The sequence below is a fragment of the Neovison vison genome, chromosome 11, assembly GCF_020171115.1.
Source record: "Neovison vison isolate M4711 chromosome 11, ASM_NN_V1, whole genome shotgun sequence".
In the NCBI taxonomy this organism is placed as follows: domain Eukaryota; kingdom Metazoa; phylum Chordata; class Mammalia; order Carnivora; family Mustelidae; genus Neogale; species Neogale vison.
This window is the reverse complement of record NC_058101.1, coordinates 139009974-139031421: the sequence shown is the minus strand read 5'-3', so window position 1 is coordinate 139031421 and position 21448 is coordinate 139009974. Positions and strand designations below refer to the sequence as shown.

Genomic DNA, 21448 nt, shown 5'->3' with positions numbered 1-21448 from the left:
CAAGAAAATGTGAAAAACGTGGTTATGCCTTTGCCTACTGTTAACTCCTATGGATGCTTGCGTAAGGAAGCCACAACTGACTAGCCAACGTAAGAGAAATCAACATGCATATTTTGCTAATAATGCAAAGTTCCTGAATGATACTTGGGTATTTGTTCTCCTGGTGTAGTTCACTATTAATGTTGAGAAACTATAAATAGAAAGAGAAAGAGCAATATGAAATTTCAGGCCAATAAAACTCTGCAGTTGTTTATAAGCTTATATAAAAAGTAGTATGATTGGCTGTCCAGATGTCTGCTTTTTCATGATTTACTGAGTAACTGCAGTGAGAGGAGATGAAGTGGCACTCACTGTAAACATCCAGCCTGGCGGTACAGGACACAATCCCGGCTTCATTCTTGGCTGATACCGTGTACCACCCAGCGTCTTCTTTTGTAGCTCCCTGAATGAGCAGGCAGATGTAGCCATGATTATCCTGGTGCATGCTGGAGAAATGGATAAAGTCATTAGGGTTCTAAATTTTTAAAAAGTGGCTTTGGCCATGAAGCATCATTTTTAATTAGATCATTAGAAACAGAATTGGGCACGTAGCAGATAATAGGGTCATACTTATTCTGGAAAGGCTGCTAGCCCCATTAAAGTTAATGGGAGAGAAGAGCAGACATCAAGAGGTTGAATAAATGTGCACACTTAATTTCTAGTGGAGGATCGGCCTTTACAAAACCCACTGAATAGTTTCTGTATCACCACGGACACAAATGAATTCATTTTTTCTTCTAGGTGTAAACACTCAAAAAATCCCCCTGAGATTTATGTTAGAATGTTTATCACATACAACGAGAGAGCTTCCTTCCAGAAGCTTAATTATACATGAGGGTAAAGAGTGATTTTTGTCTTTGATACCATCAATAGCGTGACTCTCACAGAGATTTATGTGCTACATAAAGTGCATCTCTTTATGTTTCCTCAGGACCTATTGAACAGATGTGGATTAAGGCATTGTGTATTCTCACCTCACTCGGTCAGTGCTGTGAGTGAGTGATTCATTTTCTTTCTTCCAAAATATCTGAGGCGGTGGCACTCCTGAGACACGGCATTCCAGTCGCACTGGGTATCCATCAGCAACTCCTGTGTTTTGCAGCTTCTCGATAAACACAGGGGGTTTGTGTGCTTCTTTAGCTAAGGAAACAGGAGATGAATTATCGATCAGTGGTACACAAAGGTAGCCCTACAAAGAATTCAGAAGCTTTCTGAAACATTGTTTAAATGTATCTTTTATTTTATGATACCATTTTCCACTTCAGGCGGTAGGATGCTAGTCCTCTCTCCAAATTACTTTTACCAAGAAAGGTTCCTGTGCTTCATTCCACTCATTTATTTCATCAATTAATTCAAGTCTGACAGGCCCACACAGTCTACTGGCCATCTGCTCCACAGAATGCCTGTCTGACAGGCTGCGTGACACTCCTAAGTCTTTGCTAGCATCTGGGATGGCTTCACTCCTAATGATGTCACCGAGCACTCACAACCTTTACCAACCACTGCCACCTAGTGACTCTGAGGAGAACAAGTATTTCTAGGAATTTGAGCCACTTAGACTCCCTCCTTGTGGCCAGAAATGTTTGCTATGGAGATACTGAAGATTTGTAAGTCTTGGCTTACGTGAGACATACTATAGGATTTAAAGGAGGAAAAGAGTGGGGAGACATCTTTATCTAAATTTGGCAGCTTTCAGTTGTTACTTGTAAACTAGGAATGTACATCTTATAAATTACGAATTCCAATTTGTATTCTTTGAAGGAAGCTATAAAAAGATGACTTTTTATTACCCTGAAGGAAGGAAGCCATAAAAGACAACTTTATTACTCAGTCTGAAAAATATCAGAACTATTTGTTAATAACCCTCTGAATGTTACTATCTGATGGGAAACCGTTTTCATACATCTGTGGTGGAAACAACTTCAGAGAAAGAATCAAGTTTAATTACTTTCTCCTGAGCTATCAATAATGCATTTGAGGATGTCTTTACCCATCACCCTCTCCTTTGGAGTGTCAGATATATCAAAGCAAAACAACCAGGGGAGAAACAGGTGAAGAAGATAAAAACTACTCCTGAAAATTTCAGATACCTAAGACTCTCTATGAGTTTGCATGAGGTAGAGGATTACACTTTTATTGTATTTCACATGGTTTCCTGACCCAGCCTATTTTGGAGGAAGTGGGAACAGACCTCAATATTCTTTCTGGGCCCCAGTTTTGAGGAGAGCATAAAGGGTATAAAGTGAACCTCAGTGTCAAAGCAATCTCCAGTTGACTCACACCCACCATTTTGGAGCACTGCTATGCTGGTGGTGATGCAGAGCTTCCTACAATTTAAACCTTATAAAATGACACAGTCCTTACAAACACTCTGTGACACCTTATGGCCCCTATCTTACATATGGGGGAACCGAGCTGCAGAGATCTTCTCTATTTGCCAAAAGACAGCTAATACAGGAGAGCTGGGCTTGGAACTGAGAGTTGATGCCAAAGATGTGAGGCTTCTAATTACTGTGCCCTCTGCCCCCTTTCCAGTGCAAGTGCTGACTGAGCACAGACCAAAGATGCCTGGGTCTCTCAGACCTTCACGTCTCAGTCCTGAAGGGAAGATAGGATTGAAGGGAACAGTCGACAGCAGAATGTTGAACAGTTTTAGCTGAAAGAGGGATGTTTAGTGGGTTGGATGAAATTGATCCTAGTTGTGTAAGAATATCGAATACCTGATGTAAAATTTGAAAGCATGGTTAACACACAACACAACAGCCTGGGTATCTGACAGTAATGTGTAAAAATGTCCTGGTACTTTTATTAGAATCGTTATCTAGGATTTTAGCCAGGACCTCCTGCACTTTATTCTTACAGCTACTCTATTTCCTGAGAGAGCAGTGGCTCAGTGTGGGGAGGAGTACTGGGAGTACTGGCCTCTGTCCCTCACTTTACAGAATAGGGCCCAGGGAAAGTCACTTACTCTAGCTTCCACACCTGTAAAATGAGGGAAATTTGCTCCAGTTATCTTTGAGGGCTTTTGTGAGGACCAGCTGCAAACAAAGGTATAAGTAATAAACATTCTTTTTAAAAAGAGAACAGTTAATAGACTCTTACTTATGCTCAGCTTCTAAGGGTGTTATAAACCTTCCTTATCTAAGGGTAAGATTTTATACATTATAATAATTTTACAAAATTTACCTAAAATTATAATTCATTAAAAAGCAAATCTGAATTTGACCATGACACTTGGGGTAGATAACAACATTTCAAATTTCTAAATTTTGACACCACTGCACATTACTTTAAAAAGTAGGCAGAACTTTATGCATGAGCAAATTCCCTTTTTTTTTTTTTTAATAAGGATTATTTATTTATTTATTTGACAGAGATCATAAGTAGGCAGAGAGGCAGGCAGAGACAGACAGAGGAGGAAGCAGGCTCTGCTGAGTAGGGAGCGTGATGTAGGGCTCAATCCTAGGACCTTGCAATCATGACCTGAGCCAAAGACAGAGGCTTTAACCCGCTGAGCCATCCAGCCACCCCATGAGCAAATTCTTGTATATATCAAGTTTGGTTCTGGAATCCGTGATACCATTGCTCTTTCTCTATGTAACTTAGGAGGCCAACACACATGAGAATAGAATGACTCAGAACAGCTGCTAAACTCCTCTCTCGGCCAGGTTAATGGGAGATAGGAAAGATAATGATGGCTACACTGAAAAAAAAACCCTAATGTTTCTGATTTGCTAATAAGCCTTATGTCCTAATTGGCTGTGTTGATGATACAATCTGTTTTTTCAGCAGTTTGATTTATTTTCCATATTGGTTAATAATGTAGGGTTAATTTACATTTTTGAATCTGATAATTCATTCTGAGAGAAAAAAATTCACAGACTTGCTTACCAGCAACCACAAGCTCCAGGCTGAATGAGTTTTGTCCTGCTCGATTGGTGGCTATACACGTGTAGATGCCGGCATCTCGTGAGGTCACTGGCTCTATGATCAGGGAGTGCACCCCATTCTCACGCACGAGCATCTTGTGAGCACTGTCGGGGCGTATAGGTTTTCCATCTAGTTGCCAGCTTAGATCTGGGGTTGGTAACCCACTGACCTAAACCAGAAAGGAACATACAAATTTCTGTAATACTGAAACAAAATGAAATCACTAATAGCTAAGAAACCACCATAAATTCCTCCTTTGGTAATACAAGAGATGGCTTTTAGTGTCAGCTTGTGTTGTTCTTTTGCTTAAACCTTTCAATGGCTTCTTAAGCAATCATGGCGTTAGTTCTAAACGTCCCTTGTAGAGCAACCCAGAGAAAAGTAAAATGCGGATTTTAAAGATTTCTGTTCTTGTCTTACCTCACCAGGGTCATAAAGATTCCAGGGATGATGTCAGCACAGGGCTCTGAGCTCTCTGAGAAAAGATGTCCAACCACAGTAACAACAATGCTTACTCAACTGGCAGGTATACGCTATAAAGCTTGTTATCAGAGGGTTGCCATAGCTATGGAGACATCAGTTAATGCATCCATCAGCACACAGAGCTATTATTACTATTTTATAATCCTTGAAACTAAGTAACAAGAGCAATATGAAATTACCCAGAAAGCCATCTCAACAAATTAGCATCACAATGGAAACATAAAATCCTGAGACCACGACAGTTGTGTTGACCAGAGATCAGATTAAAAAGCACATTTAATTGCTAATAACACATTGTGCTGTGAAGGGTAGGGATGGTTGCCATCTGTCAGCTCTTTATAGTTTTGCCCTTGATTGTGAAAGGGAAGAAAAACACCATTAAGGAAAGCTCCCCCCCCAACCGCCATCCCAAATTTACTAGTAGGAAATCTCATACAAAAAGATGTCAGTTGGACTGTAATTCTTTAGAAAACCCAGCTCTGCCAAATTCCATTCTTGTTGTGTGATTCTCATTTATATTACCTACAAGATGCCTCTCTCCATACATGTAACAAAGGTCTTGAGAATTTAAGGGAGAAAAAAATAAGTAAAATTACTGGTTAAAAGGATGAAGACATGTTGGAAACAAAGACAGTAGTAGTTAGCTTGGCTGTTGAGAAGGTCAGCCTCTCTGTCCTCCCCTCTGTGTACGGGCTCTCCCCCAGCTCTCCACATTCACTGCTTCACCTATTTGGAGATCACTAGAGGTGGTAAGGAGGAAGAGGGAATGCACACCTCTCTCTGGTCAGGCTCTAGGCCTTTCCCGGGTTTAAAGAAATGAAGTGGCACTGTTTGTTCCCACCTTGCTAGATTAGATCCTGGCCAAGGCCAAGGGTGTGTGCAGGAGGAGAATTGTTCAAGGCGCTGTACACTCAGCCCACCTAATTCACAGTGCACATATGCCAGTGGACAGACTTAATCACATTCAAGCAAAGGGAAAAGGCTGGGTTTTTCTACCCTGATTTGAATTCCAGCCCTTCTGATTGTGTAAAGAAAGCAAGCCTGGTTTCAGGAATCTAAGGTCATTGTAAGCAGATCATACCTTGAACAGAAGCATGCTCTCAGCTGATACGAATTGGGAGGAGGCAGATGAGCAGATTTGTTACTATCAAAGTTGGATTAGTTATTTGAACTTAGTACCAAGTCAAGGGTAGTCAGCATCTAGGAACGTACCTAACAGGTTAAAAGACAGGGGAATGGTTTTTGGGGGTGGGGGGAGTCTATCTGTTGCTTTAGTGAAAGGCTTATTTTCATGATTTTCTTTTCTTCTTAAAGCTTATATTGACAATTTTTTCCTAAAAAATGTAATTAAAAAAAAAGATTGATTTATTTATTTGACAGAGATCACAAGTAGGCAGAAAGAGAGAGAGAGAGATAGAGAGAGAGAGAGAGGAGGAAGCAGGCTCCCTGTAAAGCAGAGAGCCCGATGTGGGGCTCAATCCAGGACCCTGGGATCATGACCTGAGCTGAAGGCAGAGGCTTTAACCCACTGAGCCACCCAGGTGCCCCTAAAAAATGTAATTTTTAAGGTGCTTTTTGTACATAGCATAATATCCCTTGGTATCATCTAATAATCTAAAATAAAATTTCCCCTGTTGACTCCAATGTCATTTTATAGGTGGTTTGTATGGATTCTTAATTATAGACCAAAAATAAATACATATATGCCGAAACTCAATTTTTGTGCTTATACTATAAAAAGAATTATGTTGGAAAATAAAATACTTTTGTTAAGAGTACTTTTTTTTTTCTTTAAGACTTTATTTATTAGAGAGTGCACAAGCAAGGGGAATGGCAGGCAGAGGAGGAGGGAAAAGCAGGCTCGTCGCTGAGTAAGCAGAATGACCCTGGGCTCGATTCCAGGACCCTGGGATCATGACCCAAGCCAAAGGCAAAACTTAACCTACTGAGCCACCCAGGTGCCCCAAGAGTACTGTTTTTAAAATATAAATTTCTGTAAGCCCAGATTTAATCCTCCAACCATCATGTATTTGTGTTCTTCAATCCCAGAGAAAACCAGCAGAGGGAGCCCAAATTTTAAAAACCTTATCCATATTTAAGAACTAAAATTTAGGGGACGCCTGGGTGGCGCAGTTGGTTAAACGACTGCCTCCGGCTCAGGGCGTGATCCTGAAGTCCCGGGATCGAGTCCCACATCAGGCTCCCAGCTCCATGGGGAGTCTGCTTCTCCCTCTGACCTTCTCCTCACTCATGCTCTCTCTCACTGTCTCTCTCTCTCAAATAAATAAAATAAAATCTAAAAAAAAAAAAAAAAAAGAACTAAAATTTAGGATCACTAGATAATGGGGCAAAAAAACCAAAACCAAATTCATAGCAGTGGTTATTTAACATTTACGGCCTTGAGCTCCTTTGAGAAATTGATGAAAGCTGTATCATACACGTAATTTTGTATGCAGCTGCAGAACTCAACACCTAGTGAAACCTGCCTACCCAAAGGCCCTGGGTTAAGCAGCCCTGCTGTGAAATGAGGAAGAGAGGATGTCTCTCTAAGTGCTCTTTGAATGGGAGGAATAAGAGAGTAGATACATGGCTACAAAATTTATATGAAAAAAGAACGAAAATAAATGAATTAATTATTAGGACATGACAGATTGAACACTTTTATCACTTCAACAAAATGGTAAACTTAAAGGGAAAAAACCTCTCAGTGACTGTACGGTATGGTATGTGCAGTTCTAAATAAGGAATACATTTAATAAAAATTTCAATGTAAAGGAAAAGAATGACAAAACAGTATATAAACATCCAGTATATGTCACTCCTTTTTTTTCCTTGTAAGCTGAAAACATTATTTTTTTAAAGATTTTATTTATTTATCTGACAGACAGAGATCACAGGTAGGCAGAGAGGCAGGCAGAGAGAGAGGGGAAGCAGGCTCCTCACTGAGCAGAGAGCCCGACTCGGGGCTCGATCCCAGAACCCTGGGATCATGACCCGAGCCAAAGGCAGAGGCTTTAACCCACTGAGCCACCCAGGTGCCCCTGGAAACATTTTAAAGATGTACACCTTACGTAATTTCCTTAAAAGGAACTCAAGAGAAATGGCAGTAAGCGGGGAAAGAGAGAGAGAAGAGATTTGCAGGCATTAACACACTCTTACCTTACAATCCATTCTGCAGAGCTTTCCTTCTTGAACTGTTAGATCTCCAGGAGCCTGCAAGAAGTGAGGTCTGAAGAATCGTTCTTGAATTGGTTCATTTTCATCTCCACTGTCCCTTGATCTAGAACGAGGCCTTAGGACAAGACAGAAAATAAACAGAAAGATGGAAGGAAAGGAAGGCACAATGGGGCAGGGGGAGAGAGGGAGATAGAAGTTATTATCAGGTTCTTGATATTTTTAATAATACATAGAGTAATAATACAATTTCTTTATCTGATTTCTACTCCTAAAGTTCACACATAAAGTCAGAAAAGCCAGCAAAATCTTGTTTTATTTGAAAGTTTAATTATGAAATTAATAGTCTGCCTTTTGGAAAACTTAAATAATTCTATCCTAATCCTTAAAGCTAATATAAATCATAAAAGAGATGGGAAAAAGTGAAATACTCTATATTTACCTATTTTTTTCTTAAATAAGTATTTTTGAAAGCTGTATGAGAAACAGCAGCACCTGTTGCTCATTTATTACCAAATCTTTTCCAACAAAAAGTATAACTTTCCACCGTGATTTGAAATTTTTAGGAAATTAAAATTTATTATTTTGTAAAAATTTCATCTTTCACTTGATCTTAGCCAAAAGGCCGAGAAGCAAAATTCCTTAAATATAAACCAAGAAAACAAATTATAGTTTTTATCTTTAAAATAAAATTGTGCAGATCTCCCAGATTTTATGCATCTCTCTTGCTTTTTTTTTTTTTTTTAAAGATTATTTATTTATTTATTCGACAGAGAGAGATCACAAGTAGGCAGAGAGGCAGGCAGAGAGAGAGAGAGAGGAGGAAGCAGGCTTCCCTGCTGAGCAGAGAGCCCGATGTGGGACTCGATCCCAGGAAACTGAGATCATGACCTGAGCCGAAGGCAGTGGCTTAACCCACTGAGCCACCCAGGCGCCCTCTCTCTTGCTTTTGAATATGTTGCTAGATGCACCTTTCAGAACAACACCATTTTAAAGTAATTGCAGGGAAGATATAAGGAAGGAACAAGATATCGAACATAAATTCTGTCACTAATCACTAGAAGAGAAGTGTAAAAACATTTAACTAGAAAAAGTCAGAGTAGAACAAATGAAAGATCAATATAACAGGCTAATAATTACCAACTATATACCAATTATATACCAACTATAATACCAATTATATAGGTTACTGTTCAAGTACAGATCTAATTTCTGAGCAGAATGCTTTTCTAGGAGACACGGACACATGGAAAAGCTTAAAAGTACTAAAGACACAAGAAAAGCAGAAGAAAACAATGCAAGAGAATGGATCTGCTACTAAACACATTATGTTTATAGCCATACACACAATCCTTGGTTCTTGTGAACAAACAAGTTAGAGTATTAAGCCCCCATGTGTTTAGTATCAGAACTATCTTCCAAAGTGCTGCACAAAGGGCTGTGTGTCCAGTCACGTGAGGTGCAGACAGAGCACTGGCTTGGTGCTTCCTCAGTGTTTCTGGCTGACCTTCTGTGAGCCTAACTTAGCATCTGTGGCCTGCAGTTTACAGTCAGGGCTACTGAAACAGGCTCTGTAAAATATCTAAACAGGGCCCAAGACAACAGACAAGGTGACTTACCATAGTTTCTTAAGTGCAAATATGTTACTAGGAAGCGATACCCTTTTCTCGTCCCTGCCTAGTATTATTCCATCAGCATCCTTGCATAAGCTCAGGGCAATTCGGAATAGAAAGCACACTCTATTGTTAGCAAGTACTTACTGAGCATTTAAAATAGGGAACTTCTTAGCTACAAAATTATCATCTAAACTGTTTTGAACTAAGTGACTAAAAAGTGAACATTAGCAAATTAGCAGATTTTAAGAAATCTAGTGGCAGTAATTTGTCACGGCTAGACAGCTGCTGGCTGGAGACTTTTGGTTTTGAATGTTTGTGGACCATTTACTAGTATTTTCATGTTCAGGTGCCTGCCATTTAAATGTGTTGCGCTTTGATTTCTTCATATACAAACTGGGTCCTATGTAACACATTAGTGATAGTGTATCTACCTGGGCCCAGTGACCTTACCAACTGTTTGTTTCTTTCCCTTTTCTGAATCAGAACGGAGCAGAATAATCAAGGACCCAAGCAGTGTGTACACCTTAAGACCATATTTGCATTCTTCTGTCTTCTGTGTTCACTGTTTTGTGGTCATACCATGATTCTAATAGTGTTGAATCTGTAGTAATAACAAAAAGAAATAGCAGTAACACCTACAGGAAGGAATGTGTGACATACCTTCTGACATGAGGATGGCCTGAGGGAGATCGGGGGCTGCGACCTCTTTGGTTGACGGCCTGTACCATTAGGCGTCCAGTACAACTGATGCGGCCCTGGCAGAGAGACAGCAGGAAAAGACATGACTTGCCATGCAAAACAGCTAACCACTACGCACCATGTTTATTGTCCTATTCTCTACAAGACATCAGTTCTTAACAAACCGATGTGCCATATTAGTAATGACACCAGTCCCTCTCAGAAATGTTCTTTCCCTGAGTTAAACTCATCAGTAACCTCATCAGTAAACTCCATTTAAAGAACTGGGTGACTAGGTCTTTCTTTGAACCACTAAAAAAAAACTTTCCTATTCTATCTAGAATGGAATTTAAAATGACAGCCCTTACTGAATTAGTTATAATCTGCTGCAGTCTCCCTAACACATGAGGTTGAATTATAAAACATAGCAGAAGGACATTAATTGTCTTGCAGTGATTCCATGATCATGGTCAAATACCTATTGGCTGTAGCTAATTCTGAAATCAAACGAGATGATTTTAGTTTTCTGACACATCTTTTGTAATACATATATATTAAATATACTAACATATATTAAGTGTTAGTATATTAAATGTTAGTAGTATTCCTTCTAAAATCCATGTATTAAAAGAGATGCTAGCATGATGAAATGAACATTACATGAGATGTACGCATGGGGACAACAAGGAGAGTAAATGACTACAGGTTACCATGCTCCTATGAAAGGAGCATAGTCATGATTTAAAAACCAGAAGTAATGAGGTATTTAAAATATGTGGGTCATATGATGTGGGCCTTTCTAATGAAAAGCTATATTTTATCTCTCAGGTTTTATCTCTTAAATTGAAAACTGATATAAATGCTGTCCTAGGATAGACAAAAGTAATAGAGGACTCAGATGATATGAATAAATCACCATTGTTACTCTGGCATTTTGTTTTAGCCCCTTCTTTTATTTTTTTCCCCTATTACTAGCAAAGCAGCAAAATAGATGATTTTCTCCTCTTATATCCCAGGAGATGAGCAGTTGTATGTCTAAATTCTGATGATGGCCAGAGGGAACAGCAAGAGAGGAAAACTGAGACGCAGGTTATTAATGATGAGACTTAGGGATTTCTAGCTCACAGTAGATGAGCTGCCCTCAGGTGCACTTATAGTCTAAATTTACCAATAACTCTCATTTTGCCAAGTTTCCAGTATAGACAAGTAGCAGAAGCACAACTGTTCTGTATGTTTTGAGGAACTGCTGAGTTCCACCTGAGCGTGAACTGGGGTAAGGGAGCACGGTGGTGGAGGGGACACAGAGAAACCCCATAGCAGCATTTGGTGATGGGCAGGAATCCAGTTGGGAGGGCTGTACAGTCTCCCCCTGGCCTGGACTTCTTTGGGGCCTTAACCACTCCGAAAAGGGGCCTTAACCACTCCAAAAAGGCAAAGACACATAGTGCTGTAACACAGACAAAACAATTGGGAACTGTCGAATAGAAAGAGGAGGTCGTAAAGAAACAAAACTGAAGTAGTCTTATCCCATTAAATATGTAACCTCTTCTAGCATTCACAGTATTTGCTATTGAGGTCATATTTAAACACTGCCTTTCTTGAAATTTCCAAGGACACACAAAGTATACCATTATGAGGGGGAACATTTCTAATTTAGATTTGTTCTATCTAAAGTTCAGGCCACATGATGTATATTTTCTCATGCTAAGCTCTTGGCAACACTTGGAAGTCCCCCTAAGCTAGCCTGAAATCTGGAAATTAATTTCATCTAGCCTGTCTAAATGCCGGCTACAAAAAAATCTAGACTTGACTTGTTTGGGAGACCCCTGTTAAATTACCCAACTGATGCATCATAGCAGCTGCTTTAACAAGTGAACATGTAAGATCCATGAGTCTTTTGGGGGCTAAAGACAGGGGAATCTTATGTTTTGTTTCACACAAATAGCTTCAAAATTCTAGTGATATGGGATATGGCTTCCTTACTATTTGCTTTGCTACTTAAGAAAATAATTTTAATCTAGATAGATTAAATAATCTAGATAGATTAAAATAGATTTATATAATTTGGAAGATTTTTTCTTGTGGTTTAAAACCCAGAAGATCCACGAGGGAAGTTAACATCAACTAATCATTTCTGTGGTTAGAAAAAGATGTAAGTTAAATTCAGCCTTTAACCTTGAATTTGGGGAAGCAGATAAAAAATTTTTCTCTAATCTGGACTTGAGTTTTGACTTCCCTAAGACTTTGGAGGCAAATAACCAAATTTGTTGAAGCCTTTGTTTCTTCTTCTATAAAAACCAGGGCACTGTATCTGTCTCACACAGATGTTGTAAAGTTTCAATGATACAACCTAAGATGGTCTTTATCTTCCAAATATCAAATAGATCTTGATGATATAAATTATCACTACTCATTATGGGTATGGTTTTACTGGACATGTGTGCACAGATATGCACAAGATAATTTTTAGGGGTCCTGACACCTTGGTTGGTGTCAGATTTACTCCAGTAAATTTCACCCAAGTGGTTAACCTTGCCTGAGTATGCTCTTACCTCCTTTTTTGATTCCTTCAAATGCCTCTTTTAATGACTGTCTCCCCTGCCTCTCAATGGTCTTAACGCTGGGATAAGCCCTAATTACCTTTGATGACCCTCCTTAGCTCTAGAGTCAGTCTAGGTGTTTAAACCAGGTCCGTCGCTTTTAGCTGAGTGACATTAGGCAGGTAATTTAACCTCGTAAGTGAGTTTCCTTATCTATAAAATAGGACCATATAGTTAATCAATCTTGCATGGGTTCTTATGAAGATTAAATGAGTTAATAGGTGTAAAATATTTAGTCTTGTGTTTTGCACATAGTAAACATTCAAAATGTTACAATAGCTCTGAATATCGACATAATTATAGTAACAACCAGATGCACATGAAGCATCCCTTAGACTTGTTTTAAAAACAATTTTTTTTTTCATATGCAGTGGGGTTTTCTTTCTTTCTCTCTTTTGGTATTAGGATATAATTTACTCCAAAGGAAAAATGTATGCTATTGCTTGAAAGGTGTCAGGCACACTGGTATATTCACTATGTTCATTATGTAATAGCTGCAATTGACGCGTAGGAGAAAAGGTCCTCCTCAACTCTAACCATTAGACTCTGCTTAGTTTAGATAAATCTGACTCCTCTTCCCTCTCCAAAAAATAGGGTCAAAGGGATTGGCATACTGCTCTTCAAAGATTACACATTTCTACAATGTTTTCATTTTTACTGCTGCTGCCTAGAACCACATACACAAATATTGGCACAGAATATCTTTACGCAAATTTAAGAAAAAGGAATATGTCACTGTTTGTTACCTTTTTAACTCCTACACGTTTCACTTCTAAGCATAAAAGGGAAAGGCATGATCTTCAGGAGGCAGAACTATTTGTTTGATAATATAGTGATATTGGCTAAATATACATTACTAACCAGTAAATGACCAGGAGCATTTAGAAAGCTTTCTAAACTAGCAAGTTGTATAATTTTGATTTTTTATTGGGGGGGGACCCCCAGAATTCAGTGAAACACTTTTGAAAAGATATACACAACTTAAAGTTCAGATTTTTAAGTCTGGACGTCTTATGACGGTCATACAAAATTTTAATCATGCTAATGTGCCAATTAATCCTAGTAATCGTTTTGACTAGGCTCTGATGCACATTAGTGCTGTTGCCTTTGCTTTTAACTTTCTCATTTCAATCTACTTTATTATTAACACGTGAAGGAAGAATGGAAGTGAATGTTTGAAGTTTGAAATGAGCCAGGAAACCTCCTAATGCTACAACAAAACACAAGCAAACCCACTTCTTAAATTTAACTCAGCTGTGTGTTACTTTTCTATTCTAAACAAATCCACAGAGTTTAAAGCCATAGAACAAGTAGTAAGTTTGAATTCTTAAAGTGAAGAATTATGTTTTAAACATCCAGCTTGTAAAGATTATTTATGCTTCATGCAAGGCCAATTATTTATATAATATGGAAATAACATTTATATTTCCTAGCTTATGAAATTTAACTGTGGCACACAGGTCTTTATAAAAGTTTGCCACTTGTATACATAATGCAAAATGAGGAAACATCAAGTTGCAAAATCGCCCTGCCAAACTCCAAGTGCAGCACAGAGTAACTTAGCAACACAACAAAACAAAGTAAAACATTCATGTTTAGATTTAGTTGTGTCTTCAAGATAGGATCAGAGTCTAAACCTACATTTGTGATCCTCATTTTGGCATTCTGTGTGGTGGAGTGCTGCATAATCACTCATTATTTCACTCAGCTATGTGACTGCTTCGGTCCCTCAGGAACTGCCCTCACAGCACACACTGATTGTGACACACGGTGGCCAGTGCATGTTCAGGGCTGTGTGTTCCATCCCAAGTCGAATTTGGATGCAGTCAGCAATATCTAATGTGTTTCTTATTCCCAAAAGATGAACCCAGGTGGAAAAATATTCTATAAAATATTCTGCTGAACTTTGGTATTCTCTCTTTCCTTGGTTCTCACCCTTTCTCTTGGCTGCTCTCTGTAATTACTTTCCACTGCTCAGGAAAGCTCTGCCGTCTGTGTTTCATTACTGAACTCATTTTTCCACTCCAGCCTTTTCCTCTTTCCCTTGGTCATTTCACATCATGTACATTACAGTGTACCAGAAAAAATAGATGGAGTTGTCTCCCTTTCAAACCAAATACATTTAAAATGTGAAAAAAGTTTAAGGTAACCAAAGGGCATCAAGGACCAGGGACTCAAGTTTTTTTTTTTTTTTTTTGACTGTATGTTACACTTTTAGGATTAATGTATCCTAAAAAATTCAGCTTTGACTTTTATATCATGCTTCTTTAAATCATATTTTTTTAAAAAAAAGATTTATTTAGGAGCGTGAGAAAGAGAGGGTCACTGGGCATGAGTGAGCATGAGTGGGGAGGGAGGGACAGAGGGACAAGCAGATTCCCCACTGAGCGGGAAGCTAGATGAAGAGCCCTATCCCAGGACCCTGAGATCATGACCTGAGCCATCCAGGTGCCCCTCAAATCATGTTTTAATTCACAAATTACAAGAATGGCAAAATACTTTAATATCCAGTAACACAGAGTTTAAATTAAAACTGTTAAACAGGGCGCCTGGGTGGCTCAGTGGGTTAAGCCGCTGCCTTCGGCTCAGGTCATGATCTCAGGGTCCTGGGATCGAGTCCAACGTCGGGCTCTCTGCTCGGCAGGGAGCCTGCTTCCCTCTTTCTCTTTGCCTGCCTCTCCATCTACTTGTGATTTCTCTCTGTCAAATAAATACATAAAATCTTTAAAAAAAAACAAAAACAAAAACAAAACTGTTAAACATTTCTATTATGGTATTCCTGGAAGCCACAAATGATAACTTACATCAAGTATTAGGTTAAAAAAAAAAAGGTCTGGGGGCGCCTGGGTGGCTCAGTGGGTTAAAGCCTCTGCCTTCGGCTCGGGTCATGATCTCAGGGTCCTGGGATCAAGCCCCGCGTCGGACTCCCTGCTCAGTGGGGAGCCTGCTTCCTCCTCTCTCTCTGCCTGCCTCTCTGCCTACTTGTGATCTCTATCAAATAAATAAATCTAAAAAAAAAAAAAAAAGGTCTGTTTGTCATGGTTTAAATACCTCTTATCTTTCTAATGGGTAGTGTAGTCTGTTCCAATTTTTAGGTGACAGCCCACAAAACCTCCATCTGGCATATCTGCGTATACCTGCTTCTGAAGATGCCAGGAGAGAGCAGGAGTTCTGTTCATGAAACTAAGATCAACCAGGCAACATGCTGAAACTTGGAATAGTGATTAATGCCAAGTACCATAAATATAAAAATTCTTTCACAGCAATTTCCATCTGAGGTCTGCATGCCCACTTTTAGGACTTCCTCAGATTCTCTTCACAAGTTTCCCCTCCAATGCCTGCCTTTGCTCATTTAGGTAGAAAAGGAGACATGATGTAGTTTTACCCTCTTCAGTTAGAATACTGGCTGGATCAGCTAACCTTGAGAGACAGTTGGGATTCTAGGTTTTGGCACTGCTTTGGTTTCTGTGACCTCTGACAGACCCAAAGCAGTCATATTACTGTTTGCTGAAATCACATAGGATATTCTGTGAGAAGGGCCTGGCTACCTGATATAAACTGGTCTACTTTTCATTTCTTTGTCTTCTCTTCCAAGGGTAGAGGCCAAGAATGAGAAAGGGTTAACTTTGGGACATATCCTGGGATTTGGTAAAGCAGCAGAACTCCAGGGACTGGAATGAGGGCATTGACAGCTCTTTTGGGGGCCTTTCTTGGCCCTGGGTGTGCTGGGAGCAAAGCAACTTCCCAGCTTCCTGTGTGGCTCCTGTCAGCTGTGCTTTGGGTGTGGCCTCTCTCCAGCTCACCCTCCACCCAAGCCCACAGCTGGGGCAGTTGTGGCACAGCCACGTCTGCTGCCTAACTAACTCCTTTCCCATGGGGGTGATTAGAAGGAAAAGCCAGGAGGTCAGAAGACCACACACCAGCAACATGTTGGGTAGAAGCTCCATCCTGAACTGACTTGCTTACTCTAACAGTAGGACTGGAATATCTAGAAATAGAACCATCCTTTACATCCTGACTCCACAGGCTTCTGCCCACTATTAGGGCTGCTGCTTTAAGACAGGGTTATTAGAGTCTCTGAATTAAATGACAATAATGAGCTTTTACTGAAAGCATATTACATGTCAGGTAAACCAAATGCATTATTCGATTCCATATGATGATTCTCATTTCATAGAAGGGGAAAGAGGCACAGAGAGGTTAGGTGACTTGCTAAAGGTCACGTGGGTGGTGAGTGGCAGAGGCAGAAATTCAACTCAGATCTGTCTGATGCCGAAGTTCATTTTCTTAACCCCTGAACTACACGTGTACACTTAGGCTTTTCATTAGCACCGGTACGGTTCTGCATTTCTGGCCTTTGTTGTGTCATTTCATTCTTTTTCTTTCTTTCCCTTCCCCATCTTCTGTTTTCCAAAACGGGAACTTGAGCAGCTCTCCTTCATCTAATGACTTCATCATACATAACCTGTCAATAGTTTCAACGCTCAGGGGCTGGCAAGTAGTCGCCAACTCTGCTCATGGCCAGTGGAGTCCCTCCCTGTTTAGAACTTTTCCACATGTACAACTACATTAGTATAATTTGAAGAAGACTAGAAGCAGACTTAAAATTGTAATCTTACATTTATGTTCTTTGTTCTAGAAAACCACTGACTCCATAACAGTTTAAAACATTCACAAGGAAAAATGCCTCAAAATTAACATCAGGACCCCAGGATTGGCAAGTGCTTAAGGAATACGGTTAATTTGATCTCTTGTAATATATTACAAACTTTCTAGGGGAAAGGGGAATAAAGGACCTAGCATGAAGAAAAAATTTGAAAAAAAATTTTGAATTTTGTTGAGTTCTCCACTTTATTTTAGTAGGCAGAAAACTGAAAATTGAAATTTGTTAGTAATAGTCAAGGATATATACTGAAAATACAATAAGAAAGAAAAAAGCAAGTTCCACTTCTTTTCCCTCAAATCCTCCAACCATGAACACAAGTAAGTATTACAATGTAACTTTTAGTAAAAGTTATGCTTTTGACTATTTTTCAAGGTGACGGTCATATATTCAGTGATTGAAAAGTTAGAACCTCAAGAAAGTGCACATTTAATATGGAAACTGTTGACAGTGAAGAGATTGGTGTGCTCTCTGACAACCTGATTTGTGGATAATTAGAATTTCATTCTGATCTCAGTATTATTGCAGAAATAGATGTTTATGTGACAATGTAATATTAGGATAAATATTGCACAGCCTTTTAATGTAAGCTTTGCTGAAATTATCTGTATCATTTTCTAACACTTCATATTTCCTTTAAAAGAAATAATGAAATATGGAGTGATATATATAGCTCAGAGATTTTAAAAGCATGACTGGACAATCTTCATTATATAATGTAATTGTTAATTTTAGCTTTTTTTTTTTTTTAGTGTGCTATTTACTTGACTTCTGCTGACTTTGTAAAATTACCCTGTCATACACTGAGCTCTGAAGGTACAAAATCCCTTCTTAATCATCTTTGCATCCCTACCCAGCACAGTGCCTAAAACATACCTGACACTCAAAAAAGAACTTGTAGGCTTAACTTGGAAACCTGCTACCTGAGTAGCTGCCTATTAAATTCTAGGTAGTCAGCTGGTTTTTTGGTGCTAAATCAAAGGGCAAATAAAGAGAAAACATTTGGATGGAAACTTAATCCTGAATGCCATACATAGATGCTATCCAAATTATAATTTGTCTATACTTATATACTTAAATTCCATTGAATTAAGTAAATGTATATATATATTTTAAAATATTTCACCTTTTAAGGATTTTTTTTACTATGGCCTATTTATGTATGCCACTCACTGTCCTTTTCTCCTCCCCCTTTTTTTTTCTATAGAACTTAATCCTATCTGAAATGATATTTTTTATATATGTGTTTTCTGGCTTATTTTCTATCTCAGGACTTCGTTATGTCCACCACTGCAACCCCACCACTGGTGTAAGAAGTGTACCTTTTAGGCCCTGAGTAAGATTAGGAAGAAAACATATCTGTACTGCAAGTAGTCATGTGAAAAACACCTGATGGAATAAATACTAATGAAAGAAATTTCTATCCTCCAAAAGCAAAATGGATATAGAATTTGGCGAGATAGTTTCAAGTCAAAGAAATATGATTCTACCTTTGAATTAAACAGTTCCTTTCTCCAAATATATGCCTGTAGTGGCTATGCACAGAACTGAAGCCAGATCTATACCCCCAATCTTTACCTGAGGGTTTGCAGCCATTATTGTGTAATTCCCATCGTCATCTAGGGTGGAGGCTGTGGTGTGGAGAGAGCAGGTCCCATCAAGATCTCTTTGAATGGTGTAGTGATCATTCTTTGGAGAGATCTGCTTTCCATCTTTAAACCAATAGATCTGTGAAAGGAAACAGTGATGAAAAATTGAGAATGTGTGTAGTACCACTGTAGCTGGGGGACTGGTAAATACTGTGTGGCCTGCAGAGCTGATCAGCATTTTCATGTTAAAATGTTAAACAGAACATCTGAATAGGAAATTGATTTTTGAGTGGAAAAAAGTAGGCAACATACAGGTTTAATTCTATTTTAAGTTATTAAAAAACTATATATTTTAAAAATATGCATATAAGTAGGTATTCATGTATTAGTCCATATTTTTTAAATATTATTTTTATGAAGGGATCTATATTGAACATGGATAGTAGTTAGTTCTGGAGCGGCTCTAGAGGCATTTTTCTTTTTGGTTCTATTTTCACATGTACTGAATGAAATGCATTGAAGTAAAATGCGTTACTTGTAAAGCAAAGGTAAGAAGACCCCAGCCCAACCATTCCCCTGAATTGCGTTAGACAAAATGGCAGTGAGGAAGGAGCAACAGTTAGGGGTCGGTGCCGGCTGGAGCTCTACTGCTTTAATGCTGGACCACGGAGCACATGCTCAGAGGCTGAAAGTTTGTCCTCTCTCCCCGCTATGTTAAAGAAAACATAGCAGTACTTAAACTTACAATAATTTTCAATAATATTTTAACTTGGTTTGATAGAAAATTAAATGTGAAGAATAAAGTAAGAATAAATCTGGACTAAGTAACACATTTTAAAATGGTCAAATAACCTCTTTCACAGGTCCTCCTACCTTCCCTCATCTTTAAATAAAACCACTGGTCCACGGATCCCTCATGATTTAGTGATTATTTTTGACAGCTGAGACATGGGGCCATAATGATGAATCACAGTGCCAGGGGCCCTCACATGACTGAGATGCTGAACTAATGCCTGCATCAACCCCCCTCCAGACTTTTCGGTTGGGGAACTAAACAAATCCCCTTTTCTAAAGCCGCAACAAGTTCTTTGTTGTCAGCTGTTGTTCCTGGCAACCTAAAGCATTCCTAATGCATTCCTAAGAGAAGAAACCTACTTTAGAACCTTCAGTTTTTAAAATGAACTTCTTTGGGTGCCTCAGTGGGCAAGCGTCTGCCTTCCGCTCAGATTATGATCTCAGAGTCCTGGGATCGTGCCCCCACATTAGACTCCCTGCTCAGCCTGGAGGCTCTCTCCCACTCCCCCTGCTGCGTTCCCTCTCAGCCCCTCTGTCAAATAAACAAATAAAATCTTTAAAAAAATAAAATGAACTTCTTCCTTAATGTAAATCCATATGCAAATTGAGACCACAACCGACATTCAAATTCCACTCTATAAGAAAGCCTCTGAATCTGAAAAACCTCTTTGAAACTTGTATTTCTAAGAAGGGAATGGCTAGAAATAAACGCATGAATAATTGGGATCTGACTGCTGAAAATTTTCCAACTCCTATTCTTCTATTAGCTCTAAATTTATAGATTGTATTATTAATCTCCAGAACCTAAGAATGGATCATCAGCTAGACTCATAATCCTCAGTTCTAAAAATTAAATTAGAGTAAGCATGATATTTCATAATTATCATTCTCTTCTTGGTGGTTTTATGTTTTCTGATGGAACAAAGAAGCTGTGATTAGTATAGTTTCTTCCTTCTGCATTCTTGGCCGCCACGCCAGTTCTTCAGACTTGTTTCTTCCCTTTAATCATACTTCTCACCTCCATTATCCTTGGAATACAACTTTCCAATGAGAATTAACTAATAGTCCCAATAATTTTATCAAGCTCGCTAATGGAGAGGGAAGAGGAGGGTACAAGAGAAGAAAAGAGGGTGAATTAGAAATTCCTTTCAATCTTCTCATGTCCCCATTTGAAACAAGCATGTCAGAAGCAGAATACATTTTTTTTCAACAGAAGCCAAAAAAAAAAAAAAAAGGATGTATTTTTTTTAAAACTATGATGACTATCCCATACCTTAATAGGCCTAATGTAATTTATATACCATGTGCAGAAGAAACGGTTCTTCAATAAACCGGGGAGGGAAGAAAAAGAACCACAGTGAGGACAAAAGGGAGGTAGGAGAAGAAGAAGGAAGAAGTGAAAGAAGACAATCTAACAATAAAAATCCTTAAAAAATTAAGCCTCGTAAAGCTGTGAAACATTTAAATTCCTACTAGAAAAAGCAAAGTCAAACACAACAGCTCATCTTTCAGGTGAACATAGTGTTCTTTAAAACAAGAATTAGTGATCTTAGAACTTAATTAATGACCTTAAGCCTTGAGTAAGACTTAAAAATAACAAGGGATCTTTGTGAAGATTTTGGAAGCTTAATGTACAATTTCTTGTTGAGTTTCATTCATAAGCTGCACACTTATTTTTAGTACATGAATTTGATATGTTTGTGAATACACAGCAATTATCCAAATTATGCCAAGAATAAAGTTTTTTTAAATAACATTTTATTATAAAAGTCTCATCTTAGAAGGTAGATATGCATTTGAAAATTTAAGGCTATTTTCTTTACTCTTTGTCTCTGACACCACTGTTAAGCTTCTTAATTTCAGTGAGTGTATTTTTCATTT

General features: G+C 38.7%; 1 protein-coding gene across 2 annotated transcripts in view; it reads right to left on the bottom strand.

Moving 5' to 3' along the window:
- The window catches only part of PALLD (palladin, cytoskeletal associated protein), a 387801-nt gene that overhangs the window by 3005 nt on the left and 363348 nt on the right, over positions 1–21448 (bottom strand). For both annotated transcript variants that reach the window (XM_044224820.1, XM_044224821.1), the window contains 6 exons: positions 18762–18911; positions 9903–9997; positions 7612–7744; positions 3931–4138; positions 1014–1179; positions 352–485 (listed from right to left, as the gene is read on the bottom strand). In XM_044224820.1, coding sequence (XP_044080755.1) covers positions 352–485; positions 1014–1179; positions 3931–4138; positions 7612–7744; positions 9903–9997; positions 18762–18911 — 886 coding nt within the window. The remainder of the gene's footprint in view (positions 1–351; positions 486–1013; positions 1180–3930; positions 4139–7611; positions 7745–9902; positions 9998–18761; positions 18912–21448) is intronic.